Here is a 16823-nt window from a genome sequence, read left to right on the forward strand (position 1 = left end):
AGGGTCGCTTCAGCTTCACGCTGAACTGACAGCTGACAGCCAACAGAGAGGAGCCACAGCAACGATGGAAACCCTGTGTAGAATCTGATTGGTTACTAAAATGTGCACACCCCCAATCCGCTGATAGAGTAATAACAAGGGAGGCAAACAGAGTCAGACTGATTGTCTTCCTGACTGAACTTGCGCTTATACATTTAGCCTACTTTGCCTTTAGAGTGAGGAGATGGAATTAATGTTCCTCTGGAAATTTACCCTAACGACTCATTTCAATCCCTTATTCACAATGGGAAATTATGGTGACGAGTAATGTCTATTAATAAAAATAAATCCGAACACAATCAGAAAATAACGGAATAACTGTTAAACCCTTTTGTTTGGGATCAGATCAGCGGATTTAATGCAGGATTAATCTTAGCCTGGTTGTTAGCCTGGTCTGGAGCAGGCTAGCTGCAAAGAATAAATCGCCATGGTTACTTTGGCCGGGTTTAATTCAACCTGCTTTCGTGCAGCCAAGTTCAAGCTCAATTCATCCAGGATAACCTGAATATCTCGGCTTACATTTGTGTCCGAAGGTCGGCTACCTGGTTCGAACAACAAGGTTTTCATGTATTTTTTATGTACTATTTCATCAATTCCCCTGTAAACAGCGAGAAGTCAACTGTGTAGTTTGACAGTCAGTTTAGTCTCACCCACAACTTATCAAAACTGATTTGTCAGGACCCATCTGGACCCCTCTGGTACCTACACCGGGCCTGGACCAGGGGGGGGCTGCCACGACTACGAAATCGAATGTTTTGTTTGGGTGTTAACATTAAATCTAATGCATGTATTTCTCCAGGAACGGAAAAAGGGTGAACACATTTCTCTCTTTAAACTCTTACATGACCTTAGGATGCCTTTAAAACGTATCTAGTGTAAACAAGATGACACATGGAACAGGAAAAGTCTCCTCAGGTAATACAGTTAGAATAAAACCCATCGTTGGGCATCTTTCTGGAATGAATGTAGAGCCTAAGTAGCTGCGTGTTTATTTGGTACCTGGTTCTCCCCTGCTGGTCTGAAGCAGGACTCGATTGTTCACCTGCACACATCATTAGCATTTATAGAGGCTGGGATCATCCTGCCATCAGCACAAACACACACACACATATATACACACAAACCTGAAATCCATCAGAGGTCTTTACACTCTCACAGTCACACACAAAGACGAAAGAAGCAACAATAGAAATTTTGAATTATATTTCTGTGGGTTGACGAGCATCCGTCACTGTGTAGTTTCTTCCTGTGGTGGCGAGGCCAGATCAGGATGGGATGGTTGTATAAGTTCTTTATTCCTTTTCAACTCTAAACTTCTCTTTCTTCCATCGCACTTAATGTGGAAATGCAGAGCCGCTAATAAACGTCAAATCGTGTTCCGCTATTTGTTTTGAAGTTATAAAGATATATGGAATGGATAGGACCGCCGGAACAATCTACGGTATTTAGACTATTGTCCAACAACAGACTAATTGTACAATTTCAAGCCTAATCAAGCTAATTAAAAACGTTGTAAACAGTAAATATGTCTCTACGCTTTCACTTACACTCAGCGACTTTGTGTGGGGCCCCTCAGAGATGGCAGGCCCGCTAGAAATGTGTTTAAATAATAAAACACCGTTTTTGAACCCCTGAAAGTATGCTGGTGTACAAATTGTGCTTAATAAGTCAAGTGTGCTCTTTTCTTTGAGTTATGAAAACAAAAAAGAAATCCCAAAATCCGTATTAGTAATATAGCCGTATCAGATTATTGGGAGAGGAGGAAAACATGATCATCGAGCTCCCTTCCAACTAATGGTCGCCAAAAACAAAGCTAACCATCAGTATACTTGATTTGTACACTTTTGGATCACGGAGCTAATTGGCCGTCCTCACCACTCAACCCCCCCTCCTCCTGTCCCTTAATAATATGTGCAAATTACACTTAATCACTCGTCATTTAGGTCATCTTCAAATGGAGCCAGCCACCTAAACAAATTACGTCGTGACACGCAAATTATGGGTTATTTTTTGGAATAATGGTGGTCTCTCTTTGTGCGTCTCTCTGTGCTTCTTTATGATCTTTACTGTCTAGTAATACAGCGTCTCCATCCACGAGCAAAATGGGCAAGGAACCCACTCGATATCTCCTTCTTGAACGTTAATCATACTAGTGTTGCATGGTTTTCCCATTTGAACACCCTCTTTTTTTCCCCTTCTATGTATGTTTTTCTCTGGACCGATCAGAATGAGTCACGACCAGTAATTTGGTCTTGTATAACAAAGAACAACATTATTTAGATGACTCACTTATACACACACACACACACACACATTGTGCTGTTCTGTGTCAGTCACCTTGTCTCCTTCAGGGTCTCCTTGATTGACTCTAGTTTAACAGAACCATTATCTCGTCATGTTCCTCATCTTCATCCCCTTTCTTTGTTTGATGGCAACATGACACCCGGGTGGACGCACTCCTTTTCGACCCTTTTCTAGCTTAACACTGTTGGCACCCGTTCCATTTTAGATTAGTATATAATAAATCATTGATAATTTAAAGAACAAAACAATCAATATAACTTTATACTACTAGTGTTGAGAAAAATGCACAAAAAGAGATATGAAATGCTGGTTGTGAAAAGTCGGAGAGAAAAAGAACACGTCTCTCTCAATTTCTTCCATCTGTGAACATTAGATTATGGTCTCAATCTTTAGTTTCAAGTCTTCTTCAATTAACCATGGTGTTCATTTAAAGAATTATGGTCTGTTTAAACTGCTTTAGGGAGGGCTTACTCATCGACGGGTAGCTTCCACTACCAAAGCAAAGCTGCGTATTAATTCACTCTAACCCTTCTTTATTTTTATTTTTCTAATGTTTATGCTTCTCAGAATTCTATTGAGTTTACTTGTCTGACCTTAACTGTAAATTGAATATTAGCGCTACAATGTGATGAGCTCTAGTGAAGCTGCTGTAGGCCTAGACTGCCGGGGGACTTGTAGGACACACCGAGCCCCTCTCTCACTCTCTCCTTGTACAATAATCCACGTTTTATTAATGCACAGCACTAATTCAGCTTTGTCCCCAGACATGTTGTGTTTTCTCGCCTCGCAGGTCCCTGTAGATCGTGCTTCCGTCTGGACCCTGGTCTTGACTCCTGCCACAACCCTGCTGATACCTGCTCCTGCTATCATCATCATTATTATTATTTAAATATTAACCATACATTATTACTTTCGTCATGAACCAACATTACTCTTTCCTAAAGGCTTTGCGCTGATGATGGTTCTACCTCATTGTGGTTCTACCTGATGGTGGTTCTATCGGATGGTGGTTCTATCTGATGGTGGTTTTATCTGATGGTGGTTCTATCTGATGGCGGTTCTACCTCATGGTGGTTCTATCTGATGGTGGTTTTATCTGATGGTGGTTCTATCTGATGGCGGTTCTACCTCATGGTGGTTCTTTCTGATGATGGTTCTACCTCATTGTGGTTCTACCTGATGGTAGTTCTATCTCATGGTGGTTCTACCTGATGATGGTTCTACCTCATTGTGGTTCTACCTGATGGCGGTTTCTGTTATATTGTACATCTTTCACATTGATCATTCTGTACACATGACATCCATTGTAGTCTGTCCATCCCAGGAGAGTAAAGCCTGCTGAGGCAAATTTGTTATTTGCGATTTTGGACTATACAAAATAAAATGAATTGAATGGATCATTTTTTAACTGTGTTTTGATGTCACAGGGGTAATAAAAATATCAAATGAATCAGGTTAAATGATAATTTGATGAAAAGAGAGATTAAAATCTGGCTTGCATCCGTGACAATGACGTATGGAAGCTCATATGTACATGAAAGTGTCTGTGTGTTCCTCTCTAGATGCATAGTGAGTAATTTGACCAAACGGCACCCTGTCCTCTATAGCAGATTCACCATAATGCTTAAATCTGGAGATACTTTTAACATACTTAAGTAGTCTGACCTACAGCAATGTATACATCATTTTCCAATAGGGGTCCTTTGACAACCACATATTACTTTTTGAAAATTCTTTATTTAGCTTAAGAAGTACGAGGGTTTCCTTAAAACATAAAGGAACATTTCACCCTAACAGTTCATCACCAGCAGTCAACGTCAACAGATGCATACACGCTGGGTTTTTTTTGGACGAAAAAGCAATGAAATAATATCATTCCTGAAAGTAACTTAAATTGCAGATATGGAACAAAAGCACAACGAAAAGATTCATATTTCAGATACTGGCATACATTTTGCTTTTGCTGCATATCCTGAGACTTTTATTTGTTTGCCACTGCCCTTTTGTAACCATAACAAATGTACGTATAGCAATACATTAAGCTGATGTTGGCCCTCTAACCTTTAGCACCCAGTTATCTATATTATGATATATATGTATGATATAATATAATGTATCCCACCAAGTGGTTCAGTTTTTAGAATATTTTCTTTAAATTCTGATTCATAATGAGGAGAGCAGGTAATACCGGAATCCTCCAGTTAGTAGGTGGCGCTAACAATTCTCCCGTTGCCGGCTCATCGTCACGACGTCAGTGCGCATGCGCAGTTGTGGAATAGTTGAACCTCGGAGCTTGCCGTCGATGCCCAATGACGTCACGTTGTATTCCTCATTTCCAGTAATGCTGCTAAGAGATTGTCCGTTTCACACATTTATCGTATTTGAATAATTTGTGTTCCGTGCAGAATTGAAGGAACAACAATTTAACTGTATTTTTGCGGTGGAACTTAAAGCCGGTCAGGTTACGCGGGAAATAAGCGAAGGGAAACGCAGTGGCACCTTGTAACCCAAGCCAGCGTTTTACTCATTGTCCTGCTTGTTCCCCTTTCAAAATGAATAACTACTCTGACTATGACTCTGATGGATATTCGTCTAATGAAGATGCGGACTACGTCCCGTCAGGTGAGAGCGATGTTTAAAATGCTACGTGTGGCCGGTTGTAGCTTGTGAGCTAATGTATTGATCCACGATGAGGCTCATCGCTCTGTGTTCCGGGTAATCAGTCGGTCTCTGCGGCCCCTGCTCTCCCCCTCAGATGAAAACCTCAGCGAGGACGACATGAACGAGTGTGAGCGGGAGGAGCCTCCGGACGGGGTCAGCACCAAGAAGAGGACGAAAGGGGAGGTCGGTGTGAGGTGAGAGGCGTGGAGGGAAAGATGGGGATCACACTACAACATGACACTAACGGGTCATTACAAGGATGCCACCTGGAGATACAACGTTCAGAGTTGGACATGAGGGATGGAAATGTGTAAAGTGCTTGACTTGGTGTGTATATTCTGATCAAATGGCCATGTGGGTCAGGTACCAGTGCCTCCCAGTTTACCCAGTATGGCTCCAAGTTGAGGCTCCAGTTTTCCTCTTTTGGTCTGATGTGAAACAAAACTTTGCTCCAACATCTTGGGATAAAATGGCATGATATCAATAGTCTTAAATGTGTGTTAACATTTTATTAAACAGATATAAGGAAATTATTCAGCAGAATGGATATGAATCGGAAGTTTGGACAGAGTATGTCTGTTCTCCTCCTCTGAGACGGAGATCCCAGCTTTGTCATGGTGTCCATGATGGAGGGCCAAGGGGCAGAACACGATGCTCCTGCAGCAGTCCAACAGAAAATAGCTTTGTATTAGTATCGTTCAACAATTACTGAGTTCGCATATGTTCTGATTCAGGCGAATTGTATCTAATGAATACAATATAATACATTTACCCCACAATTCCCCCTTTGTTCATTAGAATGACCATTAATGTACTTACATATATACACATCAACATCAATTAATAACGTGTCTGAATGCGTGCACGTGTCTGTGTGCATGCACGTGTCTGAATGTGTGCACGTGTCTGTATGCGTGCACGTGATGGGGCGGATGTTGTGGATCTCCAGAGTCTTCTGTCCAGGGTTCTTTTGGCCCAAGCTGAGCTGAGTCGTACATCAGGTCACATGTTGCTGTGCTGCTGGACTGTGAACTCGTTTGTGTCACATTGTCTGTTAGTTAAATGGTTGTTACAAATTGCTTCTCATGTGTTATCGCTGCCTTGGATGTGCTTGTTGGCAGCTTGGCGTGCTGCGTAGCCACTAAATGCGTCTAAAGACAACGTTCCTTTGGCAAAACCAAACCATGTGAGCTATCTTACATATCATGCCAAACATAATGGCATATCCTTATTTATTTACTTTGTTAAACTGTTAGGTTAAATATAGTGTTGAAGAATCTACAACTGAATTATGTCATTTACTTATTCTCTGATATGTTCCTGACTTGATTTGTGACTGCACCGTTCCTAAAAAAAAATCTTAATATTATATATTAAAATATATAAACTAGTTATAACTGTAATAACTAACAGTTATTTAACATTAAGTTTAGTTGACAACTAATTTGAATAAAGTGCTATTTATATTGTTTAATGTTTCATAGAGAGAATAAAGAATCATTTTTAAAAATATTTATACCAATTGTTTTTGTGTTGTTATTTTCTTTCACTGGGACCCTCAAACATTTTACAGGAAGAGGAAGAAAGGAGTACTGAAGGTGGACGAGGAAGAGAGGGACGCAGAGGAGTCGCGGCCGCCGCAGGAAGAGGAGGGAGCGGTCCCCGCGGCCCGGGAGGAAGACGACGCCAAACAGAAGAAAAAGTCTGACGACCTCTGGGCCAGTTTCCTGTCCGACGTCGGAACCAGACCCAAAGAGCCTCCCCCCGCCTCGCGGCCCAGTACCGCGCACAGGGTAGGTTCCAACGCAGTGGGGGGAACCACTTTTTTCAAATATATTCCCAGTAAAGCTGGCAATTTGGCTATTCACAGAAAACTGTAATGGTGGCCCAGCACTAATACATTTATGTGTGTGTGTGTGGGGGGGGGTGGGTTGTATTTTATCTGTCCGTCTGTCGTCTCTGTCTCTGTCTCTCCGTTAAACTCATTATTCTGCTTTGATCCTCAGAAGGATTCCTCGCTATTGACGGTTTCTGCGTTGAGCGCAGAAACAAAAGCATCAGAACCTGCTCAGGTCACCATCACAAAAGTGTTTGACTTCGCTGGAGAAGAAGTGAGGTGAGTCCTCTGAGGGTGGGCCTCACCTAGCAGGATGGAGCCCCGACAAATATTTAATATAAACATTAAAAATGATTGTGAAAAGGGCTTTAGTGACGTTTTATATTTATAACAATAATTAATTTATTTCCTAGCGCGATTGGGAAGCAATCAGGGCAGCTAATAGCATCACAGATTGTTGTTGTGGTCTATGGCGCACACACGTAGGTTACTGTTGAACGCGGCAAAAACGAAGCCTCACAAAGAGTGAAATCCCTCATGAAAAGTAAGTGCTTCGAATATGTTTCTCCATAATAATTCCTTATTGTAGTAAAATATTTGGAGTTGGTGTTCCTATATCAAAATTTGCATTAACTAACTTAGATACCCAGTGTAACGTAATGATTAGAAGAGTGCGCTTGTCAACGTTTCTTGCTGTATGCGAATGAAGCCAAACAACCTGCCAGCTAACAGCAGCACATTCACAAACATATTGCTGAAAATCTACAAAACGCATCACAAATCCATTGCAGCGTTCACGATTGCATAAATGAGCACTACATCAAGAGAGTTCTCTTGGACGGTACAGGTGTGTTAACGGCCGCTATGTACCGGACCGAATAGCAACTCTGATTTCGGTGTCTTATTTAGATGCCATGAACAGTCTTTATAGACATCATTATTATTCAATCCACCGGCTAGTTGTTTTACAAATTTCTTTAACATAAGGGATGTTTGATTATAGCCAATCCACTTCTCCAGACACCACTACAATACTGGGACCAGCCCAAACCATGAAAAACATCCCAAGACCATTATCCCACCTTCAAAGTATGTCAATATTATTTAGCCTGCAGTATATAGTGTAGCAAGGTGGTCTTCAGTATTTTTTATAGTTACATTTTAGGGGACCCCCCAAGAGTCCTAAGTCATTTCAAACCCTGCTTAAAATTGTTCTGGTTTGGGAGGGTAGGCTTCAAGAAACAGCTGTTGAAAGCAAACGTTTCAAACCAAAGGTAAAAGCAGAGATATTCACACATACAACACGAGAAAAATGACTTTTTTAACAACAAAGCATGTTGACGTTAAGGTGGAAACCCTAAATACGAATATGAGTCTTAAATTGAGCGTGATATCTCCTTGTCAAATTGCAACCTCCCAATTTTATGATATTTTTTTCTACGTTTGCACACTCTTTTGATTACACAGAAGTCCTTCACATATCCCGGGGGTTTGTTGAGGCGCATCTCTAAAGGCTAGAAGAAAAAAAGTTTTCTCAGTATTTGTTGTTGGTATTCTTATTTCTGCCCCTAACCCCCCAAAAATTGCTTTCAAATTATGTAAATGTATTTACTTAAATTATTAACTTATTGTACGTCGCTTTGGATAAAAGCGTCAGCTAAATGACATGTAATGCAATTAATTTCACACACGCATATTAAATGAAAATGTATGAAGCTCCTAGTTCAGTTGAAACCCATTATATTGTTGATAGATAATATTAATAATGATGAACTCACAGGGAATACGAGCCATTCTCTAAACATTCATTGTTCTCACCGAAACCTCCAAACAAGTAACTTCAGAACACACACATGTGTGTCAACGCTGATCCCAAGCACTCTCACACTGTCCAGTAGGTGGGGCCACATGCAAACCTGATGAGTAAACACCATAACGGACCGTACATTAGAAACTACTAATGACAATACTAACCTTATTCCTAAGACACCTTTTTGATAACTAAGCAAAATGTAGTTACCATAGCAACAGACAAAAGCAAAGCAAAAAAAAGGTTCAATTTAAACAATGAAACAAAAATGAAATACTTGAAACAAATCAATACAATAAAATTAAAAGTTTAAAATTAAAAGAAAATTTCAATTGGAGAAAATATTTAACTAAAATAAAATTCAATTAAAATCAGCTGAAGAAGCTGATAGTAGTAGTAGCCATCCTTCAGTCCGCTGAGACCACGGCCATTTCTTCTACCTTATTGACGTTTGGAGAGAGGCTCGGCCCATCGGACTTGATGGAGATGGAGCCTAACTGCCCCATTATCATCAGGTGGATGCTTCCATTGACTGACCCTGATGCAGGGGCGTCGTCATCAGTTAAAATGCATCATTGTTGTGCAGTGATCCACTGTCACTGATACTTAAAACTTAAACAACATAAAATCCTCAGCATGTTGCAGTGAACATGTTCAGCAGGCCTGTTGCCTGCCTTCCCCCCTCCTAGGGAGCAAGTCACATCCTTAATGTTGACCTCTGAGGGACGTTAATCCAGGAGCTACAAAGCATCCTGTTTGTAAATCATCTGATTGATTAGCCATGCACACAAGCAGCAGATCATCTCTCAGCTGAGGCTCGTAAGTGGCACGTGCCGCTGCCTGTGACGTGTGACACGAGCAAATAGCAGCGTTTGGGGTGAGATGCCATATTGTGTGCGTCCGGCAGACGCCGGAACAACAACCCTTTGAGTTAGATGAGAGTTTGCATGGTGCAAATGTCCTGTATACGACCAGTTCTCATTCCAGGAGTTTCACAGTGTTTCCTGGTATTATCGCCACTACGTACTGTCACTTCAAATAGTGTTTCTGTCTCCCGCTGTCAGGGTGAACAAAGTGGTATCAGCGGACTCCAAGGAAGCTCAGAGTTATCTCAAGAGCCAGAACACCAAACCGGAGGAGAGTGGAGACGAGGACGAGGCCCCATCACCAGGACAACCAGCTCTCCCTGGCACCAGGTACACACACACCTGCACAAATACGAATCACCCCCCCACCCCCCCCCCCCCCCCCCGCAGCTGTACTACACACCTGCTGTTTTGAAATGAAAACATGTTTTATAGCGTTTCGTTGTCACCTTTTTCATCCCTTATGAGCTTGTACGTATGAACAGCAAGTATTCGATTATTGTTTTCTCTCTCTCCTCCTTTTGATACCCCATTGTATGGCCATCTGCACGCCTTCCCTCCAAAACCCCCAGACGGGAAATGAGAAATTATCTTCCAGCAGACAGGAAGGACAGTGTGTCCACAACCTATTTCCTATTTATCGTGTGTGTGTGTGTGTGTGTGTGTGTGTGTGTGTGTGTGTGTGTGTGTGTGTGTGTGTGTGTGTGTGTGTGTGTGTGTGTGTGTGTGTGTGTGTGTGTGTGTGTGTGTGTGTGTGTGTGTGTGTGTACCTCGGGTGTGTGTGTGTGTGTGTGTTGAGAAGTGACAACAGGAAATAGCCATTAGCACCACTCCCTCATTAACACACACAGTTGCCGTTTGTTTGCTGCAGATGTAAAAGAGGTCGTGTATTTGAGGCGTGTGTAAATGTAAAAGCAAATCTGATGTCTAAAATCAATCGCTTGGTGCATCTATATTTTAATATTGGTACTTCTGGCTAAATATAAATACATTTTCTTTATCGCCAGAATCAGATGTTTTGATATATTGTCAATGCCAAACGTAAGGACTACCACGACTTTAGTGGAAACACTCTGAGGAGAGGATATTTTTCGCCTAGCTTAGCAACAACTGGAAATAGGAGAAATAAATACACTCACCGGCCACTTTATTAGGTACCCCATGCTAGTAACTGGTTGGACCCCCTTTTGCCTTCAGAACTGCCTCAATTCTTCGTGGCATAGATTCAACAAGGTGCTGGAAGCATTCCTCAGGGAGTTTGGTCCATATTGACATGATGGCATCACACAGTTGCCGCAGATTTGTCGGCTGCACATCCATGATGCGAATCTCCCGTTCCACCACATCCCAAAGATGCTCTATTGGATTGAGATCTGGTGATTGTGGAGGCCATTTGAGTACAGCGAACTCATTGTCATGTTCAAGAAACCAGTCTGAGATGATTCCAGCTTTATGACATGGCGCTTTATCCTGCTGAAAGTAGCCATCAGAAGTTGGGTACATTGTGGTCATAAAGGGATGGACATGGTCAGCAACAATACTCAGGTAGGCTGTGGCGTTGCAACGATGCTCAATTGGTACCAAGGGGCCCAAAGAGTGCCAAGAAAATACTCCCCACACCATGACACCACCACCACCAGCCTGAACCGTTGATACAAGGCAGGATGGATCCATGCTTTCATGTTGTAGACGCCAAATTCTGACCCTGCCATCCGAATGTCGCAGCAGAAATCGAGACTCATCAGACCAGGCAACGTTTTTCCAATCTTCTATTGTCCAATTTCGATGAGCTTGTGCAAATTGTAGCCTCAGTTTCCTGTTCTTAGCTGAAAGGAGTGGCACCCGGTGTGGTCTTCTGCTGCTGTAGCCCATCTGCCTCAAAGTTCGACGTACTGTGCGTTCAGAGATGCTCTTATGCCCACCTTGGTTGTAACGGGTGGTTATTTGAGTCACTGTTGCCCTTCTATCAGCTCGAACCAGTCTGGCCATTCTCCTCTGACCTCTGGCATCAACAAGGCATTTCCGCCCACAGAACTGCCGCTCACTGGATGTTTTTTCTTTTTCGGACCATTCTCTGTAAACCCTAGAGATGGTTGTGCGTGAAAATCCCAGTAGATTAGCAGTTTCTGAAATACTCAGACCAGCCCTTCTGGCACCAACAATCATGCCACGTTCAAAGTCACTCAAATCACCTTTCTTCCCCATACTGATGCTCGGTTTGAACTGCAGGAGATTGTCTTGACAATGTCTACATGCCTAAATGCACTGAGTTGCCGCCATGTGATTGGCTGCTTAGAAATTAAGTGTTAACGAGCAGTTGGACAGGTGTACCTAATAAAGTGGCCGGTGAGTGTAGATCCGTCTACTTTCAATCTCTCAATCCCTGCTGATGAGTCCAGACTTCATATTTTTTTCTGAATAAGGCGCTATTTAATCCTCATACAAATTGATATCAACGTTATTGACTAAGTGGGCTACTTGAGCTCACTTATGTTCATGGAGGGACTGCGGACCAGGGGGGGTTCAGGTGAGGGGGGCTGTATATGCAGCATGGCGAAAAAGAGTGATAACCAAGGTTTTTTCTCAGATCACGTGACTAAAGTGGTTTTATGAACTAAGGTGTCACGTTATATATTATAATATAACATTTGTATGGGTAGATATATTTAACGGTACATTAAAAGTGAACTATCGGTTCCCTGGCTGCTGGCTCACCTGTCTCCATCCTCCAATAGAATAAAATCTTCATTTGCCTGCAATGCATGCTGGGACATGCTTGCAAAGGATACATGTGATGTGTCCTCTGAATCACCCAGTGTAGGGCTGCATTTGTCAACCTCATTAAAGAAGCCGACGGAACCAGACAGCTGCGTCGAAGCCAAAGTGATGTTATCGGTCCGCGCTCGTGATTGACACATCACCATTGTGTGAGCTTCTCAGGGCCGTGTGCACTCGCTGAAGGCCAAGATGGGCGTCTCTTAAGTCGCTCACAGTGATTAACGCTGTCCATGACCGGTCATGCAGCAGTTAATGAAAGCGAAACATCATTACGCTGCTACGACATGACTAATGGCTCTTTTCATACTGAAAGAATCAATTTACATCAGAGAAACCGTGCGCACACAATACATACCATCATATGACAAGTGTGGGGTAAGAACACTGCAGAGTGATGAGCAGCAAAGAAAACCTTACTAGATCATTTAGGCCTTTAGGGGGAAGCACATTTCAATTTATGTCTTTTTCAATCTTTTGGTAGAAGTGGAGCAGGTCCATTACTAATTGTTGTGACATTTAAAACCCATCTCATTTAAATCAATCCAGTGTGTGAAAGGGCAGCGAGTAAATTGGCTCATCGGACTGATTGTATTCACGTGTGTGTGTGTGTGTGTGTGAGAGGATACTTCTTTTGCTGTCTTTGTGAGGACCAATTCAGTCCAAACCTTCAGGGGTCGGTGCTTTGGTTGTGAGACGGATCGGGCTCCGTCTACTCATAATGATTAGGTTTAGGGGTCCGGGGATGCACTCTGTCGATGAGCGACTGTGTGCGCGTGTAACACTACATTAGCAGCCTCCACAGAGCTGAACCCGTCTGAACAGAAACCATTAATCCCACGCCTCAGTAGGTGGAGGTGTGCTTCGTCAGCTGGTCGGTTGGATGGTTCCATTGGTCGGACAGTCAAGCTAACAAGGTACAATTCACATGTAGACACCATTGCTTTTCCTTCTGATGAAGTGAGTAACTGTGGCCATCAGCATCACGTATCTTTAGAGAAGAAGCTCCAAACAACCAAGCTGCATCAGTTCTGTGCTGTAAGCGTTTTACTGACAAAGATATTGTCTAGTCTCAGCAGAGTGGCTTTGAGTTGAGTTCATACATTTTCATCAGCTCCTCTCGCTTTTGACCTGAACTTCGTTCTCCGTCTGCCACCTTGACAATAACAAGGATGTGTGGCAAAATGCAGCCCTGCAATACTTAAGTGTAACTGCATGTTTCCATGCCGGATCGCTATAGTGGATGATGTGCTGCCATTGTTGTTGTGACACCTACAGGAGCCTTGAACTGCATTACTCCTCCACGCAGCGCGCCCCTCTGGCGTCACAAGCAGACCCATCTGCAAATGACACAACTAGTAGTGAAGAAACCAGTAAAGTAGTGTGAGGCGTTTTGGACTTGGATTGGATACATCTGGTTTTGTGAAAAAACAACTTGATTTTGTATGAACTAAATATAAACTACGGTTAGGATGTATAGTTGGCGAGTGTGTCATTTTCTGTTGAGCTCAGCCCGCTCAGGCTTCACTGCGGGAGGCTTAAACTAAGCTTAATTTTTGTAACTTACCCAGAAGGTGCCAACAGAGCAAAAGATGCATCAAAAGTTTGAGCAGCGCTAACAATGCTGACAGAGCGACGACTGTTAATGGGCTCATGCTAGATCCGTCACACCAGTGCTTTACTAAAAGTCCATTGGCTAGCCAGCAGGAGGGTGGGGAAGAAAGTGGGAGGGGCTAACAGGCCGCAGAAGCCTCTTCACAACTACACTCACCGGCCACTTTATTAGGTACCCCATGCTAGTAACTGGTTGGACCCCCTTTTGCCTTCAGAACTGCCTCAATTCTTCGTGGCATAGATTCAACAAGGTGCTGGAAGCATTCCTCAGGGAGTTTGGTCCATATTGACATGATGGCATCACACAGTTGCCGCAGATTTGTCGGCTGCACATCCATGATGCGAATCTCCCGTTCCACCACATCCCAAAGATGCTCTATTGGATTGAGATCTGGTGATTGTGGAGGCCATTTGAGTACAGCGAACTCATTGTCATGTTCAAGAAACCAGTCTGAGATGATTCCAGCTTTATGACATGGAGCATTATCCTGCTGAAAGTAGCCATCAGAAGTTGGGTACATTGTGGTCATAAAGGGATGGACATGGTCAGCAACAATACTCAGGTAGGCTGTGGCGTTGCAACGATGCTCAATTGGTACCAAGGGGCCCAAAGAGTGCCAAGAAAATATTCCCCACACCATGACACCACCACCACCAGCCTGAACCGTTGATACAAGGCAGGATGGATCCATGCTTTCATGTTGTAGACGCCAAATTCTGACCCTACCATCCGAATGTCGTAGCAGAAATCGAGACTCATCAGACCAGGCAACGTTTTTCCAATCTTCTATTGTCCAATTTCGATGAGCTTGTGCAAATTGTAGCCTCAGTTCCCTGTTCTTAGCTGAAAGGAGTGGCACCCGGTGTGGTCTTCTGCTGCTGTAGCACATCTGCCTCAAAGTTCGACGTACTGTGCGTTCAGAGATGCTCTTATGCCCACCTTGGTTGTAACGGGTGGTTATTTGAGTCACTGTTGCCCTTCTATCAGCTCGAACCAGTCTGGCCATTCTCTTCTGACCTCTGGCATCAACAAGGCATTTCCGCCCACAGAACTGCCGCTCACTGGATGTTTTTTCTTTTTCGGACCATTCTCTGTAAACCCTAGAGATGGTTGTGCGTGAAAATCCCAGTAGATTAGCAGTTTCTGAAATACTCAGACCAGCCCTTCTGGCACCAACAATCATGCCACGTTCAAAGTCACTCAAATCACCTTTCTTCCCCATACTGATGCTCGGTTTGAACTGCAGGAGATTGTCTTGACAATGTCTACATGCCTAAATGCACTGAGTTGCCGCCATGTGATTGGCTGCTTAGAAATTAAGTGTTAACGAGCAGTTGGACAGGTGTACCTAATAAAGTGGCCGGTGAGTGTAGATTAATGCAACGAATGCCCCATTCACGTCTGCAGAGAACCAGTAGTCCAAATCCTTCATGGTAACCTTTCTTCCACGTGTAGAGAACGGTGCTACGGCTGCTGTGGTTGTGGAGTCTTCAGTGTGCATCACCTAACCACCCCCCCCCCCGCTTGCGTCCACAGTGCCAAGCGGCCGGCAGGCATGTCCAGCATCCTGGGCCGCATGGGCTCAAAGAAACTAAAGATGAGCACGCTGGAAAAGTCTAAGATGGACTGGGACGCTTTCAAGTCGGAGGAAGGCATCACCGAGGACCTGGCCATCCACAACCGGGGCAGAGAGGGGTAAGAGACATTCGTTCAGTCCTGGTTTCAGTAAAATCAAAGGAATCATCCTCAGAGTTTAGCTCTCATGAAGCATTTTCATGTTATTGTCGCCACAAAGACCCAACTGGATTACTGCAAATCCATAAATATTGCTATACTTTCATTTCTGAGCAGTCGACTCAAAAACGATTGTGACTTAACGGGGCATTTATTTAAATCTTCAAGATTACCATTTTAAATTCAATAATCCCATCATGGTGGCATTTCATAATAATGAAATAGCAGCAAAGCGAGGACGCATTGATTTCATATGAGCAGGCATCAAACAGGAAGACTGGCTACCTTCACCAAATATCACACACAGCATACTTAACATCAATTAACCTTCAACCTAGCAGGAGAATGGCACAAAAATCACACAGACACACACACAAACTGCAGAAAAGTTGCGTAAGTGCTTCCAGTGCTGAAGTGGAAAGAGAGTAGTTTAAGCGGTAGGAAAATGTGTGTTTGTGGTGAGCACATGGTTCGTATACTGTGTGTGTCTGTGCTTGTTAACTCGCTCTCCGTCTGTGTGTGTTTTAGGTACGTGGAGCGGAAGAACTTCTTGGAGCGCGTCGACCACCGCCAGTTTGAGATCGAAAAGGCTGTGCGAAAGAGCAACACAAAACAATGACACGAAAGGCTGACAACACACACACACACACACACACACACTGACTCAATGACAGCGCTTCTACCCCCCCGGTAAACTTGGCTCAAAGCGGTGCTGGGGCTGGGTGGGGGTGGGTGGGGTAACTGGCTGAGTTAGTGGCTGAATATCTCCTCTGCTTCCAACACTAAAGGAACCTCTTTGGGGAAGTGAGGTCACTCTTCCGGTTGTTCTTCCTAACGGGGCTGATTTAGGAGTCACATTCAGGGTTAAAGAATGAATTTGGTTTGTTTTTTCATTTTTGTAGTTTCTCATTTCATTTGCATATAACATTGTCCTCACTCTGTCTGGTTATTAACTACTTCTAAAATAAAACCCAGGATGAAGTAAATCGTAACATTATGGGCGGAGTAACCAGACTTACACCCCAGTGACTCCTCATTTTTTCGGGTGAAAGCCGACATGCTGGATGGGCCGCGCTGCACCTTGTATTTATTCAGCAGGATCTGTTCAATTTTACTGTCACACAATATGGAAACATTTCACGGTAGATTTGTGAATTGTAAGAAGGCTGGATGAGACCAGTC

The 16823-nt window shown here is 43.3% G+C and overlaps 1 protein-coding gene across 2 annotated transcripts; it reads left to right on the top strand.

Annotated features, from left to right (window-relative positions):
- Positions 1–4626: 4626 nt before the first annotated feature.
- On the top strand, positions 4627–16627 carry cfdp1 (craniofacial development protein 1). Of its 2 annotated transcripts, none has more exons than XM_037452241.2 (7): positions 4627–4965; positions 5099–5198; positions 6578–6797; positions 7011–7120; positions 9716–9847; positions 15444–15602; positions 16170–16627. In XM_037452241.2, exons 1-7 carry the CDS (start codon positions 4896–4898, stop codon positions 16258–16260), a joined length of 882 nt encoding a protein of 293 aa, XP_037308138.1. In that variant the 5' UTR covers positions 4627–4895; the 3' UTR covers positions 16261–16627. The 2 variants fall into 2 exon arrangements, with proteins under 2 accessions (XP_037308138.1, XP_037308139.1); XM_037452242.2 differs by having other exon boundaries at positions 7014–7120.
- The last annotated feature ends 196 nt before the right edge of the window (positions 16628–16823 follow it).

The sequence above is a fragment of the Pungitius pungitius genome, chromosome 6, assembly GCF_949316345.1.
Source record: "Pungitius pungitius chromosome 6, fPunPun2.1, whole genome shotgun sequence".
Classification (NCBI taxonomy): domain Eukaryota; kingdom Metazoa; phylum Chordata; class Actinopteri; order Perciformes; family Gasterosteidae; genus Pungitius; species Pungitius pungitius.

What these genes read in the sequence shown, in the direction of transcription:
- cfdp1 (XM_037452241.2), top strand. Translation starts at nt 4,896, where the DNA reads ATGAATAACTACTCTGACTATGACTCTGATGGATATTCGTCTAATGAA. An exon ending in GGCCCAGTACCGCGCACAGG is followed by an intron (nt 6,798 to 7,010) that starts GTAGGTTCCAAC and finishes TTTGATCCTCAG; the next exon opens with AAGGATTCCTCGCTATTGAC. An exon ending in CACAACCGGGGCAGAGAGGG is followed by an intron (nt 15,603 to 16,169) that starts GTAAGAGACATT and finishes TGTGTGTTTTAG; the next exon opens with GTACGTGGAGCGGAAGAACT.